The 22,822-nt window shown below is 42.0% G+C and overlaps 1 protein-coding gene across 1 annotated transcript in view; it reads left to right on the top strand.

The window, feature by feature from the left end:
• The window catches only part of trabd2b (TraB domain containing 2B), a 72,773-nt gene extending 50,857 nt beyond the window's left edge, over positions 1–21,916 (top strand). The window contains exons 5-7 of the mRNA XM_031736053.2: positions 18,250–18,346; positions 20,464–20,748; positions 21,033–21,916. Of these exons, the coding sequence (XP_031591913.1) occupies positions 18,250–18,346; positions 20,464–20,748; positions 21,033–21,261 (611 nt within the window). The 3' untranslated portion in view covers positions 21,262–21,916. The remainder of the gene's footprint in view (positions 1–18,249; positions 18,347–20,463; positions 20,749–21,032) is intronic.
• Positions 21,917–22,822: the final 906 nt, after the last annotated feature.

The raw sequence follows: 22,822 nt of genomic DNA, 5'->3' as shown, positions 1-22,822 counted from the left end.
CCTTTTAGTCCCAGTTTCCCACTGGTTGTAACCAAACATGAAATTTTATCACTCAGTGTTGCCAGAACGTATTAAGTGACGACACTGGCTCCCAGAAATTTGGCCCGGCCCACATTTCCCTTGAAGATTTTCAAAACCTCTTGAGGTGAGCAGGCCTGCTTTTTGAATAGTGTTCTGCTTATGGTATAATTATAATCTAACCACAGACCATAGTTTGAGTAATAAAGGGAAATTAAGAAGACAGGGGGGTGTGAGGGTTAAGATTATCCAGACATAAAAAATAAAGACAGCCCAGGGAGATGAATTACAGCTACTTTCAGGCCAAGCGTGGGCGTGCAATAATGCGATCACATAAAATCCAATCTTTATGGTTAGATCTCAAAATTCACATTAACATGATGTGTTTGAAACTGAAAAAACTGAAGGCAGTGGACTATATACCTTACTTCACAGCATTTTTTTTGTGGATGACAAAATGGAATAATCTTAACATGGAAGTGTTTCTGACAGAGCCATGATGTGTGCTCATGTCTGTTCATGTCGAGCGGGTGTTTTCGTATTTATGCTTTACAGCAGATAAATATTAGGAGCCGTTTTCAGCAGCATTTGCCTTGGATCACTTACTTCTAGCATTAACTATGTCTAGAATGTAGTGGACAAACAGAACTTGTGTGAGAACGAGCAAGGGCACCTCTCAGGTCAAGCCCCTCTAAAGTTACAGATGTCATAGTTATTTTTTTTTCTTTTCACAGGGTAATTAAAGTATACGATGTGTGTATTAAGTGGTTCAGTCAGGAAATCCATCTCTGCTCAGCTCAGCACCTTACCTCTCAGCCTCCCCCAGGCCCTTGCTTTCACTGCACACCTACACCTTCCTGTAGTACAAATGCCTTTACGGATAAAATGTACGCTTTTTTAACTGCAAAAAGATTTTTTTTTCCTCTATTGCTCTGCTCTCAGTTTTGAATTCTGCACACACATCTGCGAGTGCATGTTATAACGGACATTTTTCATTTTCCTCACTTTCAGAAACAGGTTATTCATGTAAATTCCAGCAGGCATAATTGAATTATCCCAGGCAATATAAAAGAAACTGACTGAGAGGTTTTACTGTCTCACTGAACCCTGTTGGGCCAAGATTTTATGATATCGGTGGTTGATAATGACGCCTCCAAATAAACAATTCACAAAATACACCTACATTGTTTGATTCTTAACCAATGACTGTACTGTAGACATATAATACACTAATAACACTCATCAGTAGCCTGTTTTCAATGGCAATACATATTGATTATGATTAACGCTCTGTCTTTTTGATTAAATTTACCATTTACTGTAACTATAGTATGTATATATTTCCCCCAGTGAAAACAAACCCACAAAGTTTTGCAAAGTTATCTCAAAATTTGGGGTAATTATATAAAAATTTCAAGTTAGGTATCTCAAAATTTTGATCTACTAACTCAAACTTCTAAGATAACCCAAAACTGAGCAAATATCTCGACATTTTGAGTTAATAAGTCAAAAATTCGAGATAAGAACCCAAAATGTTTATTTTGACTGACGGATAGCAATATTCTTTTTTTTTCAGTAGCCAAAACAAGCTTCCAAACTGAAACAACTCTATCGTCTGCACACAGCCATAAACAACCAGAGGAGTCTGTTCAGTGACAGGTTGCTTCTCCCAAAGTGAAGAACCAACAGACTTAAAAACTCCTTTGTCCCACACGCCATCAAACTGTTTAACTCCTCTCTGGAGGGGAGAGGGAGGGGAAACAGGAGGACAAAGGAGGGGGGGACAACTAAGCTGTAGTGCCTTTTCACTGTGTGATACTTTTTGTTAATATCTAACGGTGCAATAGACTCACAATACTCGAAATGTGCAATTCCCTTGTATTCTTATTCCTATTTATTCTATTTATCCCTTTTGTATACTCTGTATTTATATATGTCTCCGTATTTATATATGTGTATATATGGTATTCTGCTCACATTCTGTAACTTCTGTTGGTGCTGTGCTATTGGAAACCAAATTTCCCGGAGGAACCCACCCGAGGGATTAATAAAGTTTTATCTAATCTAATCTAATCTAATCTAATCTAATCTAATCTAGGCTGGTTCTAGCTGTGTGCAGGGGGTAGTTCAGCATAGCCAAACAGTTTTGCCAGTCAAAAGAAAAATCATTTGGGGTTTTGGTTAGCTAGTGAAAAAAAAGCAGCACAGTAAACCTAAGTATTGATTCTAACATTGGTTGGACAGCCTACAGTCCACAGTCTCCCACTCACATACACACACATAAATGTTCTAGAGCAGTTCCATTTTACCTGTTGTAGATACTTTTGAGACGTTAGATATGTGTCCTAACTTCCAGCCAGCGTCTGCAGGTCCAGCGTCAAAGTGGACCTGCAGTTATTGCCACTTCAGCATTGGCTTCATTTTCCAGCTCTGGAGGTTTCCCTTTGGCAAATGTCAAACAGAGTTTTAGCTTAACTTAGTAACTCTGTCTAACTGAACTCATCATGCTTTCTTCTTTCCCTCTGTCTCCTCACCGTCTCCCATCCTGCTCCTAAACACCACTATAGTCACTGCTGTTCACTATTACTATCAGTATTATGTAATAGGGACCAATCACGGGCACCCACTGTAACATGACGTAGAGTTCTTTGTAAGGATCAGTAAAAGCATCAGAGTTTCCCCCATGGATAAAATGACACAGCAGCCCCAGATGAAAGCAATAAAGGGAAAGGCATACCCACAGACAAGTCATACACACAGAATACTTGGTCTGTTGCTATTGCAAACAGATACAAACCTTAACTGTTTTCCATCACTCATTCGGCAAAATGCACTCTCTGTCGCCTGCCTCTCAGTCACACACAAACTAAAAACATACACTTAAGCAGACTACATGCAGAGTTATCATTTGTGCTGAGGAGTGCTGTGAGAGCATGGCCGTGTGTTGTTCGAGCTCTGTGGTGTGCTTCAGCAGGTTTTCATTTGCCAGTTCCCTGGCAGCCGCTGCCCGTTCTTATTAAAAACATCCCGTGGAATTTCCTGACGCTGCCACGGCCTAGACACCACTTCGCACACATACACACACTCACACGTATGTTTATGTTTGTGACACAAAGTCCCATGATCTGCAGATATTTATCACCCAAAGGAGCAGTTACTGTCAAAAGTCCACATGTAGTACTGTTTGTTTTGGAGTCTGAGCCACTTTGGATCTGTTTGCTGAAAGTTGATTTTTATGCGTATGTTCTGATGTGCAGACCTATAATAGCCCATTGTGCAGGCAGACTGGACCCATGTGTTTTGCAGTCACTTGTGGTGTTGTGGTGTCGAAGTGATGACTGAGGGAGAGAGCCTGCCTGGCGTGCATGTCATTTTGTCTCTGTGGCTCTTCCCATCTTAGTCCGTATCTGTTTTTCTCAGCCTCTTCCCCTCATCTGACTGTCTCTGCCTGCACACCCATCTGTCTGTATAGCTCTAATTTCATCTTTCTCCCCAGCTCTCTGTTCTGCCTCTGTCGTTCTGGTCTGCACTGTCAGTCCTTTCCATCTGTTGCTCTTTTTCCTTTATTAAACCAACACCATTCCTTGATGCTGTCTATCTCCATCTTGCCTCGTACTGTCTTTCCTTCCACATAGTGCGGATCTATTTTATGAAGTGACAGACATGCCATGCTTTGGATGTTGTGTGTGTATTTTCTATTCTGTGGAGAAGACAAATAGGGAGGAAGAGACAGAAAGATATTAGAAGTGCTTCCTTGCTGACAGTTTGGGCCTAGCACACATTTAAATTTATTTTTAACGTCCGCGTGGTTTGTTCTTGAAGCCAACGTTGTTTTTTAAAGGGTCATCTGGTGGATGAGCACAAGGATACTTATTCTTTCCTCCTCAAAGCCAGATAACTTTAATCCTTAATACAATTCAGAACTAAACAAGGATCATTTTTCGTTTGGATCTCTTAACTGTGACCAGTTACAATAGCATTCAGCTGCTGTAGGAACAGAGTAGGCTCTGTTGTTGTATCCATGTAAGGTTATGCCGTCTTGTAAATTTTCAGGAATGTAACTCTGTGAGTTTGCATGAAAACATCTTATGGTAACTCTTAACTGCACTGGCTGCATTTCTCATCGTAATTAAATCAGTATAGCTCATTAGCTTGTTCAAAGATTACACACTTCATTAGCAGCTGGAAGAACATCCCACTGCCTATTAAGAGCCAATGACTTTAATGCTACGTTTCATAAACACGTGAATGGTTCTTTCTTTGATCTTTTGAGTGTTAAAATTGACCTAAATGCACACAACAGAAACTATGTAACCCCAGGAATCCAAGAATATTAACGTCCCCGTTTAGAGACTCATAATGCTGCAGGTTTTTCTACTTGGTGAATGACTATATTCACTGTTATCCTAGCTAAAAAAACAGATCTGATTAAAACATTACTGCAGAAAATTATTTTCTATGGCCTTTATGGTCACCAGATCTCGATCCCGATTAAAGACATGGAAGATTTTGGGCCACAAGACAGACACATAGTGCCAGGCCCGTAATATCTATGCCATATGAAATATGGGAATCATTAATAATGCGATGGAGATATAGTTAGAGAGGCAAGATTGGGAGGGTTTGGACATGTGCAGATGAGGGATGTAGGCTATGCTGAATATGGAGCTGCCATGCAGGAGTTAAAGAGGAAGGCCACAGACAAGGTTCATGGTTGTTGTGAAAGAGGACATGCAGAGGACTGGTGTGACAGAAGAGGATAGGGTGAGATGGAGGCAGATGATCTGCTCTGGTGACTCCTAAAGGGACCAACTGAAAGACGAAGAAGATTTTCCACTACCGACATTAAAACACTAAATTAAAATGTACTTTTTGGTATAATTGTGTTCTTGTCTGAGAGTTTTAGAGACCTGTAGAAACATGGGTTTACCCTTCAAATACACACCAGTGTTGGTGCATCTGAAATGCCATTTGCCTGTTTGCCACAGTGAATAACTTTGGGATTAGTGTCTTGCCTGAGCCAAGAACCAATCAGCTAAGTAAAGAGAAACGACATCCCATCATTACTTTAAAAACTGAAAGTCAGCCAGTCTAGAAAATTGCTCACACTTCGAATGTGTCCCCAAGTGCAGTCGCAAAAACCAGCAAACGCTACGATGAAACTGGCTCACATGAGGACCACCCCAGTAAAGGAAGACCAAGAGTCACCTCTGCTGCTGAGGATTCATTCATCTGAGTCACACGGCACCTCAAATTAGAGCCCAGATAAATGCCACGCAGAGTTCCAGTAACAGACACGTCGCTACATCAACTGTTCAGAGAAGACTGTGCAAATCAGGTCAAATTGCTGCTAAGAAACAACTACTAAGGAAAAGCAACAAGCCGAAGAGATTTGTTTGGGCTAAGAAACACAAGTAATGGACCAGTGGAAATCTGTGCTTTGGTTTGATGAGTCCAAAGTTGAGATCTTTGGTTCCACCCAACGTGTCTTTGTGCGATACAGAAAAGGTGTTCTATACATGCATGGTTCCCACCATGAAAGAATGGAGGAGGAGGAGTGATGGTGTGGGGTGCTTTGCTGGTGACACTGTTGGGAATTTATTCAAAATTAAAGGCACACTGAACCAGCCTGGCCACCATATCGCATCCTGCGGCGACATGCCATCCCATCCGATTTTCCTTTAGTTGGATCATCATTTATTTTTCAATAAATGATGAGTGATGGAGTGCTGCACCAGTGCTGCACCAAATGGCCTGATGTGATGCTTTGGTTTCTGCAAACACAAACAGATCCAACTCAGAAAGATACACTCACATTTACTCACATGCATGTCATAAGCTGGATCCATAACAGCATGCCAGCACACTTTCTTTTATCTCTAAGCTTACGTGTCTGTGTGGTGTATGCCAGCAGCACACACATATGCACTCCTTCAGATCATAATTTATAGATTATCATTCCTTCTCTCTGTAACTTTAACTGATGGATGAAGAGGGAAAAAAACAAAGCAGTGTAAAAGGTGAAAGATGAACATCATAAAGACGTTTTTAGAGCAGAGAATGCCACATCTTCCATTACACGTATGTACGATGAGATATCAGAGACTACAGCTTACAGAAACAAAAACAGTCAATAGGAGGGGGATTTTTACTTTCATTGTGCCTTTGTTTTCTACATTTTCCACTACTTCCTTTTTTTTAACTCTCTGTGCTTTTCTACTTTTTCCTCACCACACCCAGCTTCTCACTTTCTGCCCACCAGGAGAGCTTTACAAACTTAAGCAGCAAGCATAGGCAGTCTAAATATTTGAAAGCACGGAATGGCTTTTAAACACTCAACCACTGAGCTGAGTGAACCTTCCAGTCTCTCTAACATGGATGTGTGTCAAGCCCGCCACATGCAGCGGTCAGCCTCTGGATTTGATCCCTGAAACTTTCTTGATCTCTGTATTTGACCAGAATTTCAACCTTTAACAGTCCTGTCAACAGCTGTCACTCATAACACCTCGGGGTGTCTGTGTAGTGCAATAAGACAGACAGACGTCTTACTGCATGCATAGGAAATGAAGTCATTATGGAGATGAGGAATGGGTGAGAGGGGTGATCTCCAGATTGCCTTTCCTTCTCCTTCTAGAAACTCAGAGCTCCCTGAGAAGAGAAGTGGAATTTACACATCATGTAAAAGCCGTGGTCTGTTTTCAAGGAAACTATTCCTGAACACTGCGGGTAGCTGTTTCTGTAGCTCCGCTCTGTTAATTCAAATTCTGCTGTGTGATTTATAGAGGGATCCCGTTCCTGTTAAACGGTAGATGGGAATGCACAGCGAGGCCCAGGGATGCCGACCTTATTAAAATCTTTGTTGCATTACTCATATTTTGCTCAAGGAAATAGTCTTAGTACAAAAAGTGGAAAAAGGGACTTTCCCCTAAAACACAAACAGGTGCACACATATACATTATATGAGCACAACTTGCAGGGAGAACGTGAAAACACACAGGTTCACGCACAAGCAGATCGCACTGCTAGTGTGTGTATTTATGTCTGCATGCAGAAAGAAAAGCACTGAAGCATGAGCTGCATTCTCCTGGGAAAAATGTCACCATCCTCATAACATCTAAACGAACTTGACAGATTTGGAGCTCCTTAAATTCAGATCCTCCAACAATGAAAAACAAAAGCAAAGCGAGGTTTCTGTTTAGTCTATCTCCTCTTTAAGATCATATTCTTATGTACCTGTGGAGCACTTCCAGCACAGTATTTGCTCAGAACCACCCAGCTCCACCACCCCCAGAGCTGGCTCTGCGTAATTTTGTTTGCTAATGTAGTGAAGTAGATTTTGGGTTGGGATGTTACATGATGTCCCTAAACGCACCACTGACATCCACACCTTTCAGCCGACAATTACCTGGCTATAAGAAACAGCTGCGCTTCACTACTGGGAGAAGGCATTTGGCAGTCTTGGCAATCTAAGGTGGCTGCAGCACTAGGCAGTTGAGCTCCACATATCTCTTAGGGAAAGCTACTCAGTTGCCCTTAGAGAGTGGTAAGTGCGACTTTTGTTTATTATACTGTGGCATAGTAGGGTGGACTTTTGACTACTGTTTTCCTCTTTTGTTGCAGGTGTATATTATACTGCTGCTGTCTTGTCAGATGCCGTTTTGTTTGTTATGCACTACTTTTATAAAGTATAGTGATTTGGGATGTGGTTTTATGTAGATCTTTTATTGATTGTTTAATGTTTTATCCTTTCCTTTATTGCTTTAGTGGAGGTGTGGCCGCTTGTTTAGAGGCTAGGCACGTGAGGTGGAATCCCTCCCGATGCATGCGAGTGTACACACCGGGCATAGGCAGATTGCACCATTTAGAGTTTAGTGTGAGTGAGGTTTGCTGTGAAATCACACGGGTGAGTAATTGGTGGCACCCTTGGGCACTCCTCCCTGTAGGTTGCCTCCTCAAGTGGCCGGTCTCCACCATTTTGTTTAGTTGCTTCTTTTTAATATATTGTGCTTGTTTTAGGGTAGCATTGTGGCAGGGAGTATGTTGTTTTAATTATCGTTTGGTAATAAAGGGTTTTAATTTATTTTACTCTCTTACCCCTGCTACCCTAGGTTCCTTTTTAATCTTTTAGTTATGTTTTAGTAGTTTCTCTTAATAAACTTTGCATTATAAACTCCCTTTGTCTCACCTCTGCCTTTAAATAACGAGTCTGTGGGCTTTGGTAGCCAATACAATCTTCTCATTGGCTAGAGAAATCTTTCCTGGGGTTGTAGCGCCTCCCCAGGTGGCGTTGTCACTACTTTAGTAACCGTCCCCGGTTATCTCATTTCCGCGACACCACAATCTGGCGTTGTCGACAGGATATTTTCAGGCAGAGATCTGTTGCATGTTGTTTTGTTTTTTTGGGGGTTAAATCTGTTTGGTTATTGTAGTGCAGCGGCAAGACAGCAGCAGTGGCAGCGCCGGACGGACTTCTGGTTTTTATAAAGTGATATTTAAATACTCTGGTTTATTATGGAGGAAGAGCTCACACAGTTACGAGACTTGGTAGCTCAGCTGCAAGCAGAAAATCGGCGGATGCAGCAAGAGCGAGGATCGAGCAACCTGGCACCAGTGCTGCTGCTACAGGTTCATCCACCAATGGGCATTCTGCTGTTTCAGCTCCCGCGACTGAGAGACTGATTTATATTCCTCGGGAGAGGAAGTGCCCATGGTTCAACGGTAAGACTGGTATAGGTATTGCCGAATGGGTGGAAGAGGTGCAGGCCTGTTTGAGGGTGCGACATCTTTCACCAGCCGACCAAGCCCTTTTCATCTATGATCATCTAGAAGGCGAGCCCAGAGAAGAGATTAAATATCGGCTTCCAGAGGAGAAAGACGATCCCGAAAAGATTTTGACTATTTTACAGGAACTGTATGGCTGTACTAAGTCATATGTTTCTCTGCAGGAAGAGTTCTTTTCAAGACGACAGCAGGAGGGAGAAACATTGCAAGAGTTTTCGCATGCTCTTATGTGCCTCATGGACAGAGTTGCGAAACAGTCCCCTCATGTTCTGCTGAACAAAGATGTGTTGCTTAGAGACCAATTTGTTGAAAATGTGCTTGATTGTTTCTTACGTGAAATTAAAACAGTATGTCCGCAGCCACCCTACTGCCACCTTGATGGATGTTCGTCATGAGGCTATATTATGGGAGCGTGGAGGTATGCCAGGGGCGGGAGGGATAGAAGTTACTCGGTTCCCCGGCGCTAGGCTTCCAACACACTGTCCAGGAGGTCCCTTTTAGAGGTAGTCCGGCAGGTATTGCACCCTATGCCTCTGAAATACGGGAGTTAAAGAGATTCTTAAAAGTCAGCAAGAGCAGTTGAATCAGCTCGCAAAGAGTCTTGCTGCTTTGAATAGTGCTTCCACACCATATCCTGCCTCACGTAATAAGGCTGTCATTTGCAGACGGTGCCAGAAGGTTGGGCATTTTGCCAGGGAGTGCCCTGGTGAGCCCACAGTCATGCCTGTGCAGTCAGCTGGTACAGCAACGCAAGCCAGTTTGAGTAATGTCGTTTGTTCTTCCATGCAGGAAAACTTCCACCCCCTGAACCATTGAGCCGAGATTCAGGTGGGGGCATCCTAGGCTCAGAGTTTGTATTACCTGACCCGTTGCCGCAGGTTACTGGTGGGAAACCAGTAACTGGTAGGAAACCAGTAACCCCGCTGTCAAAACCATCACTTCACCCCTCTCTGGGTACGCATTGTCTGACCTTCGTATGTTGCAGGAGACTGACCCGTGATCCGGGAGTTTCTGCCCTTTTGGAGGCGGAGGCGGGGCCCTGACGCTAAGGAGCGTGGTCGCACTTCAAGGCTGGCCCTCGGGTTGGTCAGGCAATGGAGTAGGCTAGTGGGGCGGAATGGGGTGTTATATCGGAAGGTCTGTCATCCAAGGAGAGGAGAGACACTGCAGGTATTGCTGCCAAAGTCCCTTCAGGGTCAAGTTTTGCAACATGTGTGCCAGGAGCATGGTCATCAGGGTGTTCGAGCACGGTAGATGTGGTTTCTCAATGGTGCTACTGGGTAGGGATGTATAGAGACGTCCAACGGTGGTGCCAGGAGTGTGAGCGATGCCAGTCGGCTCAAGATGCACCAACCCAACCGAAGCAAATCCCTGTAGCTGATTGGCGTAAGAAGCGCCACGACCAGCAAGCTAAGGATGCTCCCCTGCGAGAAGGTCAGTTGGTCTATCTGAAGAAAGTTGGACTCGGAGGTTGTGATAAAAGTAAGGGTGCTATGAGTTCATTGGCGTATAAAGTGCTAAAGGCCCTCACCAAAATGGGTCCATGTATACTACTGCCCTGTAGAAGAACCGATGCACGGTGGCGAGTGGTTTTATTGGTCTCTGAACCTATTCCAGCCCCAAGCAGTTGCCAACAAAGACCAGAGACTCCTAGCCCTCGTAGGTCAGATGAGCTAGAACCCTCAACGTCCTCCGCGAGGTCGGCCTGCCCTGACCAGCTGCCAGTTATGGCTGGTGTTCATAACGATATAGCCCCTTTACGCAGGACTAATCGTGGTAATGCTGGGATGCACCCAAATCCGCACCATTTGCCCCAGGCAGCAGGAAGTAGAGCAATAGAGGCCGTGAACTCACAGGCACCTGTGCCTACTACAGTTACCCTGTTTAGACCTTGGCAGTGAGTGTCAATCGTCGGGACGACGATTCAAATCTCGGGGTAGATTGTAGTGAAGTAGATTTTGGGTTGGGATGTTACATGATGTCCCTAAACGCACCACTGACATCCACACCTTTCAGCCGACAATTACCTGGCTATAAGAAACAGCTGCGCTTCACTACTGGGAGAAGGCATTTGGCAGTCTTGGCAATCTAAGGTGGCTGCAGCACTAGGCAGTTGAGCTCCACATATCTCTTAGGGAAAGCTACTCAGTTGCCCTTAGAGAGTGGTAAGTGCGACTTTTGTTTATTATACTGTGGCATAGTAGGGTGGACTTTTGACTACTGTTTTCCTCTTTTGTTGCAGGTGTATATTATACTGCTGCTGTCTTGTCAGATGCCGTTTTGTTTGTTATGCACTACTTTTATAAAGTATAGTGATTTGGGATGTGGTTTTATGTAGATCTTTTATTGATTGTTTAATGTTTTATCCTTTCCTTTATTGCTTTAGTGGAGGTGTGGCCGCTTGTTTAGAGGCTAGGCACGTGAGGTGGAATCCTCCCGATGCATGCGAGTGTACACACCGGGCATAGGCAGATTGCACCATTTAGAGTTTAGTGTGAGTGAGGTTTGCTGTGAAATCACACGGGTGAGTAATTGGTGGCACCCTTGGGCACTCCTCCCTGTAGGTTGCCTCCTCAAGTGGCCGGTCTCCACCATTTTGTTTAGTTGCTTCTTTTTAATATATTGTGCTTGTTTTAGGGTAGCATTGTGGCAGGGAGTATGTTGTTTTAATTATCGTTTGGTAATAAAGGGTTTTAATTTATTTTACTCTCTTACCCCTGCTACCCTAGGTTCCTTTTTAATCTTTTAGTTATGTTTTAGTAGTTTCTCTTAATAAACTTTGCATTATAAACTCCCTTTGTCTCACCTCTGCCTTTAAATAACGAGTCTGTGGGCTTTGGTAGCCAATACAATCTTCTCATTGGCTAGAGAAATCTTTCCTGGGGTTGTAGCGCCCTCCCCCAGGTGGCGTTGTCACTACTTTAGTAACCGTCCCCGGTTATCTCATTTCCGCGACACCACACTAAGTTAGCAAAACAACTATGAGAGATGTTGTAATGTTTAGACAGTGCTTTTCACCAGCATCATCAAAACACTGGGGGATACTGGGGTGGGGGGGGGGTAGTGTCCTTCAGTCCAGTAGACTTCACGTACTTTATTACAGCAGTGAAGTTATTCCTTAGAGTCATGGTGGCCCAGCACCTTACATATTTTCCTTTAATTTGTCACCTATTTAACACCTACACACATTTACAAACATGTGAAGATGAGAGTAACATTTTCCACATTATCTCTGTCTATGCTTGCCCTCATCCTGGAACATATTTCCAAACAAACCAAAAGTGGAACACACCCTTGTCAGCTAATATGCTTTTTTCTTTCTCATCCATTTACTGGGTATGTCTCCTGGATGTTCGCTTTTCCTCTCTTTTTAACTCATCTTCCAATTTCTTGATCACCCATTTGTTTAAATTGCTCTGAGGGAACTGCTTGTGTTTGTTTGGACTATAATGTAGCAACTATGCCCACCAGGCATTCTGCTTGGGTTGAGGGCATACGTCAATCCCTCTCCCTCTGATCGTCCTCTCTGTCCTCCACCCTTTCCTCCTTCTTTTCCATCTCCCCTCAAACCACTTGCCAATTATCTATTTCTATTCTCCTTCTCTTGTTTTCTCTCTTCCTTTGTGCTCCTTTTGTGCAATTTTCATATGAGGTGGTCTGCTTGTAAGCCATGTGGGATTTTTTTAACCACTAGTGCATATCAGTTGATGCATTGTTTACACAAAGTAATTGCAAACACATTTGTTTGTGCAAAAACTGAAAAATAACATAATTCTCTTCCTGTGCGCTTTCTGCATTCTTGAAACAATGTCAAATTCCTAACTGCTCAGTGTTTCCATTTTCCTTGCTTTTTCTGCTTTGCTACTAGTGTCTCTTTGCTCTGACTGATGTGCAAAAGCATATAGAAAGAAAGGATGGAGAATCACGCCTAAAGCGAGGCTCGGTGAAGTTTAACTTGGAAGGGAAAATAGGGAAAGGTCTGAAAGAGAGAGAAGGATGTGTGCAGACCAAGTGTTGACATGGTTTAAATTGAGCGTGAATGCCTAGACATGCTGCAATACCTCTTTTTTCCTTTTCTTTTTTTTTCAAAACACACTAATGTATCCCGCCCAAAAAAAATTGCATGCATGGAAAAAAAAGAGAAAAACTGACTGTAAAACAAATGCAAAATGGAATAAAGACACTCACACTGGCAACCAGACAAGCTAAGATGCTTAAGAAGCCTGGGCGTGGCAAATAAAGAGACAGGCGTATGTATAGAGGCGGATATGGTAAACATAGAAAGGTGAATGTGCAAGTGGAGTAAATTAAGTCGTTGCTACTGTAAGTGGAAATCAGGATGGGAAGGTTATTAAATAAAGGAGTTGCTGGTTTATTAACTCTGCTCCCTGGAGCCACGAGAGGGGAAACACACCCTAAGAGGGTGTATACACAGCAAAAACTTGCTCCTACTTAAAACAAAATATTTATTAAGTAAATAAAATATTTGAAAAACACATATCTGCTGTGTTGGAGAAATGACAGCAGGTGGTTGGCTGATATATGGTAGTGGTTGCAGTTGGGCTGAGGCCACATTCCCACAAGCTATTCTTTTTTGTGTCATAGACAGAGCAACTTGTCTACTGGAAGATTAAATACTACCCATATGGAAAAGAATTTAAAAGAACATTTAGTAAATGTTTATGTTTGTAGATGTATTTTGTGTACTTTTAAATCTTTGAACAAAATTCCTGCCATGACTTATTTATGAAAGTGGCATTTTGTTCATGCATAAGAAACAAGTATTCATTATTTTTTCAAGTAAACATTATGTCGTATGAATACAACGAGAAGGGTAAATAATATGGATTATGATATGGATATTTTCCTTTGAGTGCAATGAAGCCGATGATGAAAACAGAAACTGTGTTCCACTTCTATGTTAATATTAATGATAAACATTTTTAAAGTATGACTTTACACTGAGACAGTGCACTGAGAAAACTCTACAAAGTGATGAAGATGTAAGCAGCTTGGCTGGGGGAACTACAGCAGCACAAAGCCATAATGGATGCCACCTATCAGCTAAGAACCAGAAACTGAGATGCCACAAACTGATAATATTATGTATGTATGTGTATGTAGACAGCTCACCAGTAGTGAGACAGTAGAAAACTGTAAAAACATGTCCTGTTCTGATGAATCTGCTGCAACATTCAGATGGTAGGGTCACTGTTTACTGCTTCCAGCATAATAACATGTCACAAAGTTCCAATAATCTCAAACTGGTTTCTTACGTTTTACTGTAGTTTAATGTACATAACATAACTTTCACAGTCGCCAAATCTCAATCCATCTTGTGTATGTGTTGCAACAGGAGGTTCACGTCACAGATCTGGAGCCGACAAATCCGCAGCAACTTTGCATCATAATGGACCAAAAATCTTTGAGGAATGTTTCCGGCACCACATTGATTTTATACCATGAAGAAGCCAGGTCTGAATGCAAAAGGCTGTCCAGCCCAATACAAGCAAGGTGTTCCTAAAAGTGACCAGTCAGTGTATGTTTAGGCATCAAATATCCTTTAATTAAGGAGAATATTTTTATCCTCTGTCATGAGGACATGTTTACTTGCCATTACCAATTTTTAACCAAAGCCACAATCTTTCCTCAATATTATCCAAGAGTTCTGATTGCTTGAACATAACCATAAAAATTTTAATTACGGAAAAGAAGGAACTGTTCACAGATGTGTATCTTCAAACAATGTGCAGATGGAGGCGAGACAGCTAAAGACATTGGAAAAAAGAAAAACATTGCTTTCTCCTTTTTACATTTCTTTTAAGGTCTTTTAGTAAAAAAATGAAAAGTAAACATTAATAACTAGCATTACACTGCAATGATTAATATTCTGCGCCAGGGTGTCACTAAGTACTGTAACTTTAAAACGGAGTAGCGTGTTTTACAGTGAGCTACCTGTGCGGTCAGCCCACGAGCACTACAAGCAGCAGGGGAGCAATTAGGAGTCAGCTGACCTCTTATTACGTTTAAGTTAATTGAGCTGTTTGTTAAGACTGCTCTGTGCTTCAGAAGCACCACACTGTTTACTGTCTGAATACTCCACAAACAAACACACTAGCTCAGCCTCCCACACGCACCTTCATCTACTTGGAAAGAGCTATTATTTCTCTACCCAGTCACTCACCCACACACAGGCACGAACCACAAACTTACAATGAAACAAACAATGCACATGCCACTGTTGTCAGATGAAAAGCTTGAGAATTAACATTTTCCAAAAGAATGGATTTGTAAGAACTTGGAAAAACGTTCTATTTGTTCAACAAACTGTGCCAATTCATGAAGAAATGTGCAGTCCCTCACTAGAAAGTTACCAACATTTCATAAGTGTTGGTTCTCATTGTGAGAAATATTGCTTGCTTGTGTGTGTGTGTGTGTGTGTGTGTGTGTGTGTGTGTGTGTGTGTGTGTGTGTGTGTGTGTGTGTGTGTGTGTGTGTGTGTGTGTGTGTGTGCATTCAGTAGGCTGTTTGAGCAGTGGATGCAAGTTTAGCATCCAAACCAATACTCCCTCCTCAGAAAACTGAATGGCAGTTTTACAGCAAGTGTAAAAATGGAACCCATGTGGCTGTTTGTTATGTCATCATGCAAACAAAGTTACGCATAAATATACACCACTTTGTCTAGGTGAGTTATGAATGATGGCAGAGTAGAGGAAATCAAGCCAACACACGAAACAGTCAGCTTGACCTCACACCCAGCAAACGCACAGCACATGCTCTTCTTTGCCCCGAGCCCACTGAGTTTAATGAAATAGCTGCTTGACACAGAAATGAAGGAGGTTAAATCTGTCAGCATGCAGCCACTGAACGAGCTGACTTTGGCCCCAAGATCTTGTTTGAAGGAAGGGGGTGAAAAAAGAAAGAAGAATGCTGTTCTTTTCAATTCAATTCAGTTTTATTTATATAGCGCCAAATCACAACAGCAGTTGCCTCAAGGCGCTTCATATTGTGAGGTAAAGACCCTACAATAATACAGAGAAAACCCCAACAATAAAATGGCAACAGTGGGAAAGAAAAACTCCCTTTTGACAGGAAGAAACCTCCAGCAGAACAAAGCTCAGGGAGCAGGGGCCATCTGCTGGTTGGGGAACAACAGTATTATCTGTTTATCTTGGTACATAACCAAATAACATTACAGTTGGCCTTTGTAAGTGTAGAAATGTTCCCAGTTGTCAGTATAATTATCCGTTGACCTAACGGTGGTGCAAAAGTACTGTGCAAAAGTCTTGTGCCATCCCTCATTTCTTCATACCGGTATTTTGCTGTCAAAAGAGGAGACATGTGCAGCCGTTTATTGAAACATGTGTAGATGGTATTATATGGTTGATCAAAATCCGACAATTTTTTTCTCCGTTGGTTTTTCCATCCATTTTGACAAGATCCCAAACACACTTGATGAAATCCAGCCCATTAACAGAGTCTCCACCATGTTTTACAGATGACTGCGAACACTTACTGTTGTGCCACTTTCCTGACCTCCTCTGTACATATTCACAACAGTTTGCAGCAAAGATTTCAAATCAAGATTCAACACTCGTTAAGACCCATTGCCACTAATTTACAGTCCAGTTTTTGTATAATTTCACACACTTCAGCCATTTGTCGCTGTTTCCTGTCAGAGCTTTGCTGGAGTTTTCCCCCCGTATTTCTTAAGGACATGACTTTCACTGTTTATTTACTGTAGATCCTTTGCAGTCCTGCCACTTCTTCTTTTGGCTCCCACGTGTCTAGCCTTGCCAGTTTTTCAATTGCTTGTGCAAAAATAAGATTCTAGGTCTGTCAAACTGTGTGATCTTTTGTATTTTTTATAGACTCAATTAAAGAAGATGGATGTTTCTAAAGACAGAATTAAAAAAAAACTTTGCATGATTGTTACATGTAGATGCCATCTCTTGGTCCATCTCTTAATTCAGTTGCCTTCTCGAGAATACTTGACCCAATGAAACCCAATGAAGTGTGGCTCCTTGGGAGCAAAATATACATGAATGAGGGGTGGCTCAAGACTTTTTCACAGTAGTATTTGTCAAAGTTGAAGGACGTGAAATGACTCAACAAATACTTAAATAGTACTGTACTGTACCTTTAACTTCACAACAAAATCATACGTTTTATTCCATAAAAACTTTAAGTCTATGAACATGAGAAAATGTCATCACTTTTTATGACAATATGTAAGTATAATAAAAGAAGAACACAAGCACACACACACACACACACACATACACCCACCGTCACCCAGACAAAAAACTCACACTCGGCCCTCTGTGTAATCCCATCTGATCTCACCGACGCTCTGTTGTTAGAAGCCTCCTCTCACTCCACGGCCTATCCCAGCGCTGCCTTTGAACTCAGCTGCCAAGAAAGTGTAACACCGCGTGCCTCTTTCTTTGACTTTCAGGAATGATCAGGAACATTATAATGATAAAATTGGCAGGGGGTGAGGAGCTGAGTGGGAGCAGAAGGCCTCGACAGAAAGCAAGAAAGAGGCTCGAATATTGTCAGCGTGTTGTTAATAAGAGAGCTGAGGTGTGCGAGTGTGTAAAATTCCTGTGCGTGTGTGGGTACGTGTATACGTCTGCGCACAAATATGAATTCCTCTCTTAGGGAGTGCGTGTTGGTGAGGGTGATGTCAGGCTACATTATGGCTTATTGCTGGGTTGACTGACATGCAGGATTATCGGCTGATGGGATAAATTAAAAGAAAAAAGAAAAAAAAAGCTTTCATCAGCATGCGGCTGAGGCCCGAATGTTTGATGTTAGACTGAAGGAGTCATATGCAAGGTGATGGAAAGTGAGGCTGGAAGGGAGGCAAGAGGTTGAGTGCCCGATGGATAGACCAAGTTTTCATTTGAACAATCCCTGTTATCTTGCAGATTCTTCACTTCACTCTATGTCTGAGTTGTCACTGTCACCAAAATCCATTAGTGTCTCTAAAACTTGGCCGAGAAAAGATCATATTTAACTAGGCAGTCCACAAGAAAATGTAAGAAATTTAGACTGACATGGTTTCTCTGGTATTTGTCAGACAAATATGGACATTAAAATGTATAGAAGCACTTTTAGGTTTGCTTACATTTCTTGACATAAGCTATAGTTGCCTGTGTTAGGAAGATATAGTCTGTTACAGTTGTTAGAAAATAAGAGTTCAGATAGTGGGCCACACAAACATGTTATTGGTATGTTCAGCACCACAATGAAAACAAAGCTAAAATTTATGGAAGTTTTGTTCACTATATAATAATTGAGTGCTTTCAACATAAGTAAATATCCATGAAACATAATCCAGGCTAGATTTACTCTTGAAGACAAATGCATGTGCCGCAAGAAGCTGATTTTGAGTCTTTTGTGACCTCTGTTTTTTTTGTTTTTTTGTTTTTTGTTCACTGCTAGGTCACTTTCTGGGGAACCACAGCGTGCTGGACATCCTGAGGCAGGAGGGCTATGAGATTGTCCATATGCTCTCTGATCATCAAGAGCCAGCCACAGAGTGAGTAAGCAGACAAGAGTGCACAGTAACAGATGACGGAGCATGTCATATGATTAAATGACTGTGGTTACAAGGACAAAAACAAAAATAAGTTGCTGAAAAATAGAAAAAATAAGTGGTTGCTTGGATTACTCTTTAGAAAAGCAGTTGTTTGACATTATGGAGTCTAAGTTCTTGATGATGACACATAAACTGCACTAATTAAATTTGAGTTTTGGATGATTCCTGTTTTGACTGAGTAATCGGGCACTTTAGAGCTATTTAAACCTCTTTACATGTTAAAAGTATGAGTTTTTCTAACCAGACAAGATATTTAATGGAAAAAGAAAAAAAGAATGATTTTCTGTGTGCATCAGATTGATAATGTTGTGGCAGTGCAGACTGTGAAGCAGAACATTTGTGCACTCTTACTGTAGATTTTGGCAGGGATACAGATACACATCCACATGTATTTGTATCGACACCCCCCAACTTAGTCTGTCCACATCCGTCTAATTCTCTTGAGAGTTGAGGCATTTAACCTCAGCAGATTTATTGAAGTGCAGATACGGTCCAAATTGTGCTCTGTAACAAATAAAGTTCAGCTATGCAAGAATCCTTTGATACCTCATCAACTCCCTCACCTGCCCCCCCCCCCTGTTGTGGCTGCCAAAGGCAACTTGCCAGAGTGGTGGTTCTGTCTGCTTTCACTGCAACATACAAACACATGCGTGCATGTATGCGGGATAAGTGTAGAGATGCGCAAAGAGAAAGATCGGCTGGGCTGCACACAGTCAAATTTACAACTATACAGCACATACATGACTCAGAAAGAGTCTTGGCTTCGCTGCTGTGGCCTTCTACAACTCTTCTTCATGTCTGTTAGTGTTCAAGCCCAATTGTTGGCACACAGCACCTCCACTCTCACCTAAGGGTTTGATCCATGGGCCTATAAAATAGTAAGAGCAGTCGCTGGAATCGGGGTGAAAATGGAAAAACAAGGCATAACAAGAACAATCTTTTTTTCTAACAGTAAAAACAACTCATCCCTCCAGCTGGAGCTTTTCACAAACTTCTCACTGCAAATTACAGCTGTAAATGTAGCCTCCCTATCTCTCTCCATCCTGTTTCCAGGCTTGTGGGCTTCAGCCAGTGGTTCATGGTTTAAAAGCTGACAAGTGGACTGACTTACTGTGGTCACGAAACACTTGTGTCTACTGCGTGCACGCACACGCACACACACATGACCACACACTTGCCTGCAAGCTGACACTTCTAGCTCCCCAATACAAGGTGATCTGACAGGCGAGGAAAAACACCACAGGATGGCTGGATGAGAGGTGTTTATGAAAGCTGTTAGCCTCAGACCTGGAGTGTTTTGAACCCACTGGCACAATTATATGACTGACAGAGCAGCCCAGAGCTGGGTTTGGCTGTGCAGTAGCTTGACCACAGGCCTGGAGCTATCATCGCACTGACCAAGCCATCAGGGCCTGGGTGAGACAGGGTTGTTGAAACTTGTGAAAACAGAAAGGCAAACCGACAAATTGATCATGACTGGTGAGACAAAACTAATTATAAGTATTTCAAAAGAAATCGTGACTAAAGCATGCGATTTCTACTGCTGTTTGTTTCATTTGAAAGGTCTTGAATGATGTATAAAACACATTTTTGATGCTCTACTGAAACACAAAGTCACATGCGAGCCATATTGACAGGAAAAGAACAAGAGAGAAGAAAGTATGAGTAATGGCTGGAAGAAAGAGCAGCATGGCAAAAATATTTGAAGACAGGAGATTCTGGGTGGTCTTCTTGGTCAAATGTCAGCTCTGATGCACAATATATTGCCATGAGAGTTCCAAGTTCCTCTTACGTTGTCTGCTGGGTCTTTCAACTTTTAAAGGAAGCCCTTATGGTGTTCATGTCCTTGACTGAAGTTACGGGGTGTAAGTGGAAAGCAATGGGGTGGTCAGAAACCACAAACAACAACACTGGCTGGTAGCACCCTGGAAATCTAGGGAAACAGTACAGAAACATAAAAAGAAACTATTTTGATCTAATATTTGGGTAAAAGTCTTTCTGTGAGTATTAATAGAACTGAGTCCATCCCCTGTCTGTCCTGTCTTCCCTTGCTCCAGGGCACCAGGTCCAGACCTGCTTGCAGCAGCAGGGTCCAGCGAGGAGAATACAGACACTAGCACAGGACCTCCCATTAGCTGGCCAACCAGTCCAGAGATGGAGCTGGAGCTGGAGGACCCAGAACCTATGCCTGGCCTTGGAGGGGAGGAGCTGCCTCACATGCTGCTCCCTGACAGCTTGAGCCAGCTAGAGGAGTTTGGACGTCATAAACGGCCACGCAAGGCTCACCGTGGCCACGGGAGACCCCGTCTCTTCAGTGACCTGTGGGTTCGCATTGGGGATGGGTGAGATATTTATTATGATTAGTTTGGCTGCAGCTGAGTTGTACCTCTTTAAACAAAACATAATAATCTTTTAACAATTGAACATTTATAAGGACTGTACTGGCTTGATGAAGATTATTAATAAACTCTGGATGTCCCTAAGTAAAAGACCACAATGAGACTGACTGCTGAATATGTACTGGAAATGTCATGCATGTGATTGTTCTGAGATCATGTAAGACTCAGTTCTTTTCCAGTCCGGTTAAATTCCTCATAACCTAATTTTTTCCCCCTCCTTTCTTCAGCACCACCCCACCACCAAACGTGAGGATAATCAATGGCTATGTGACAGTGGAGCCTCCGCTGACCTATCAAAAGCATCGCAGGCGGATGGAGATCTATGAGATAGATCGAGAACCCAGTGCGCCTTCCTCCACTTCACCGAGCCCCAGCTCAGCCCAGCTAGCTCACAGCACAGTCACACTGTCTTGTGCTTTAGCGTGGCTTTTATCACACATATTGTTCACCTCCTGACCAAAAGAAAGTGTTACCTCATGAGAAACACTTGGGATACTACTTCATCCACACCAGAGCAGTGGAGTGTACCTGATAAAGCCAAACAAGGAGTGATTGTCAGGGAGAAACATCTCAGTCAGGATAAGACGTCTTAACGTGGGACGATCCGGTCTCCACCATAGAGCGAGATTGGCTTCAGGCTGCTGAAATGCCAATGTCTTTAAAAACTTGCCAAGTCTCATAATGTGTGGAATAAGCTCTGTGCTGCGTAAGAAGCAAAATGTGGACTATGTTGAACTGCAGTGGCGTCAAGTCCAAACCTCTTGAAAGTATTAAGATAGAATAACAAACACATAGCACAATGAAGAATTGTAAATTTAAAGAGCTGGAGTCTTTTACCTATAAAAACTGTAATACTGTGTAGAAAAATAAGACTGACTTTAATAATGAGAATAGGTCATACTAACAGTTATAACTCTGTGAAAAAAATGAGTTGAATAAATAAGGTACTGTGTGAGGCATTTACCTTCACACAGAGAAGCACTCAGATGCCACTTTGTAAATTGTGCATTTTGTTCATAAAGAAATATTGTATATTTATTATTTCTGGAAGAAAGAGTATATTTTCTTGCTTTTTGAAATTAAACGGAAATAAATACAGTCTGTAAACTAATCGAGTGCATCAAGAGGTCTTTCTTTCAGCAGACATAAACTGTGTGATTAATAATAAGTTTATAACAGAGGAAGAGAGCTGCGCACCATCTGTTCTTTATTTAAAGTGTGAAATTATGGATATTTTTTGGTTATAATCTGATGAGGCGTATATTTCGGAATAGTCAAAAACATCCAACTATGAATACTACCTGGCAAAAATGAATAGAAACTATAGTAGAACTGCAAGTTAATCCTAGGGAAACATGCAACATGTGAGTTGAGTCTGCCACCTGCTGGCTAATACAAGAAAAACATGGGAAAACAAACCTCATAATGAGTCTTCTGTCAGTTGTGTCTCCATTATAGAGCTCACAGACAGGACTGTGTAACTGTGAAAATGCAACTTTGAGAAATGTGAAAAATATATCTTATCACACAGCAACAGACAAAACAAAAATAAGGATATTAGCCATTAATCAAAGGTCATACTACATTTAAACATTTTAACAAAAGGAGGAATACGGAGGCAGTTGAGCTCTGAGTGTTAACAATTAACCAAAAACAGCCAACTCCATCACTTCCCTTTTTGAAACTGCTTGAATGATGAAGCTTCACTTTGAAATATTTTAAAATTGGATGCTTACTTAAGCTCCATAAAACATAAGAGCCCTTTCAGTCGTCACATACTGCAAATTAACTAGATTACAACTTCTCTTAAAGGAGTCGTTGGCAACAGACAAAGTGACTATTCATTTCAATATAATTGTTGTTGTTGATGATGATGATGATGATGATGATGATGATGATGATGATACTGTAGTGTATTATATATTGCAGTGCACACAATATCAGTAAAGTGCATCATGTTTGCTGTGTTCTTGTTGCGAGGGTGCAAGGGAACAAAATAATTCTGTGCACACAGTGT

This window comes from Oreochromis aureus, linkage group 23, assembly GCF_013358895.1.
Source record: "Oreochromis aureus strain Israel breed Guangdong linkage group 23, ZZ_aureus, whole genome shotgun sequence".
NCBI lineage: Eukaryota > Metazoa > Chordata > Actinopteri > Cichliformes > Cichlidae > Oreochromis > Oreochromis aureus.
This window is presented reverse-complemented; position numbering and strand designations above follow the sequence as displayed.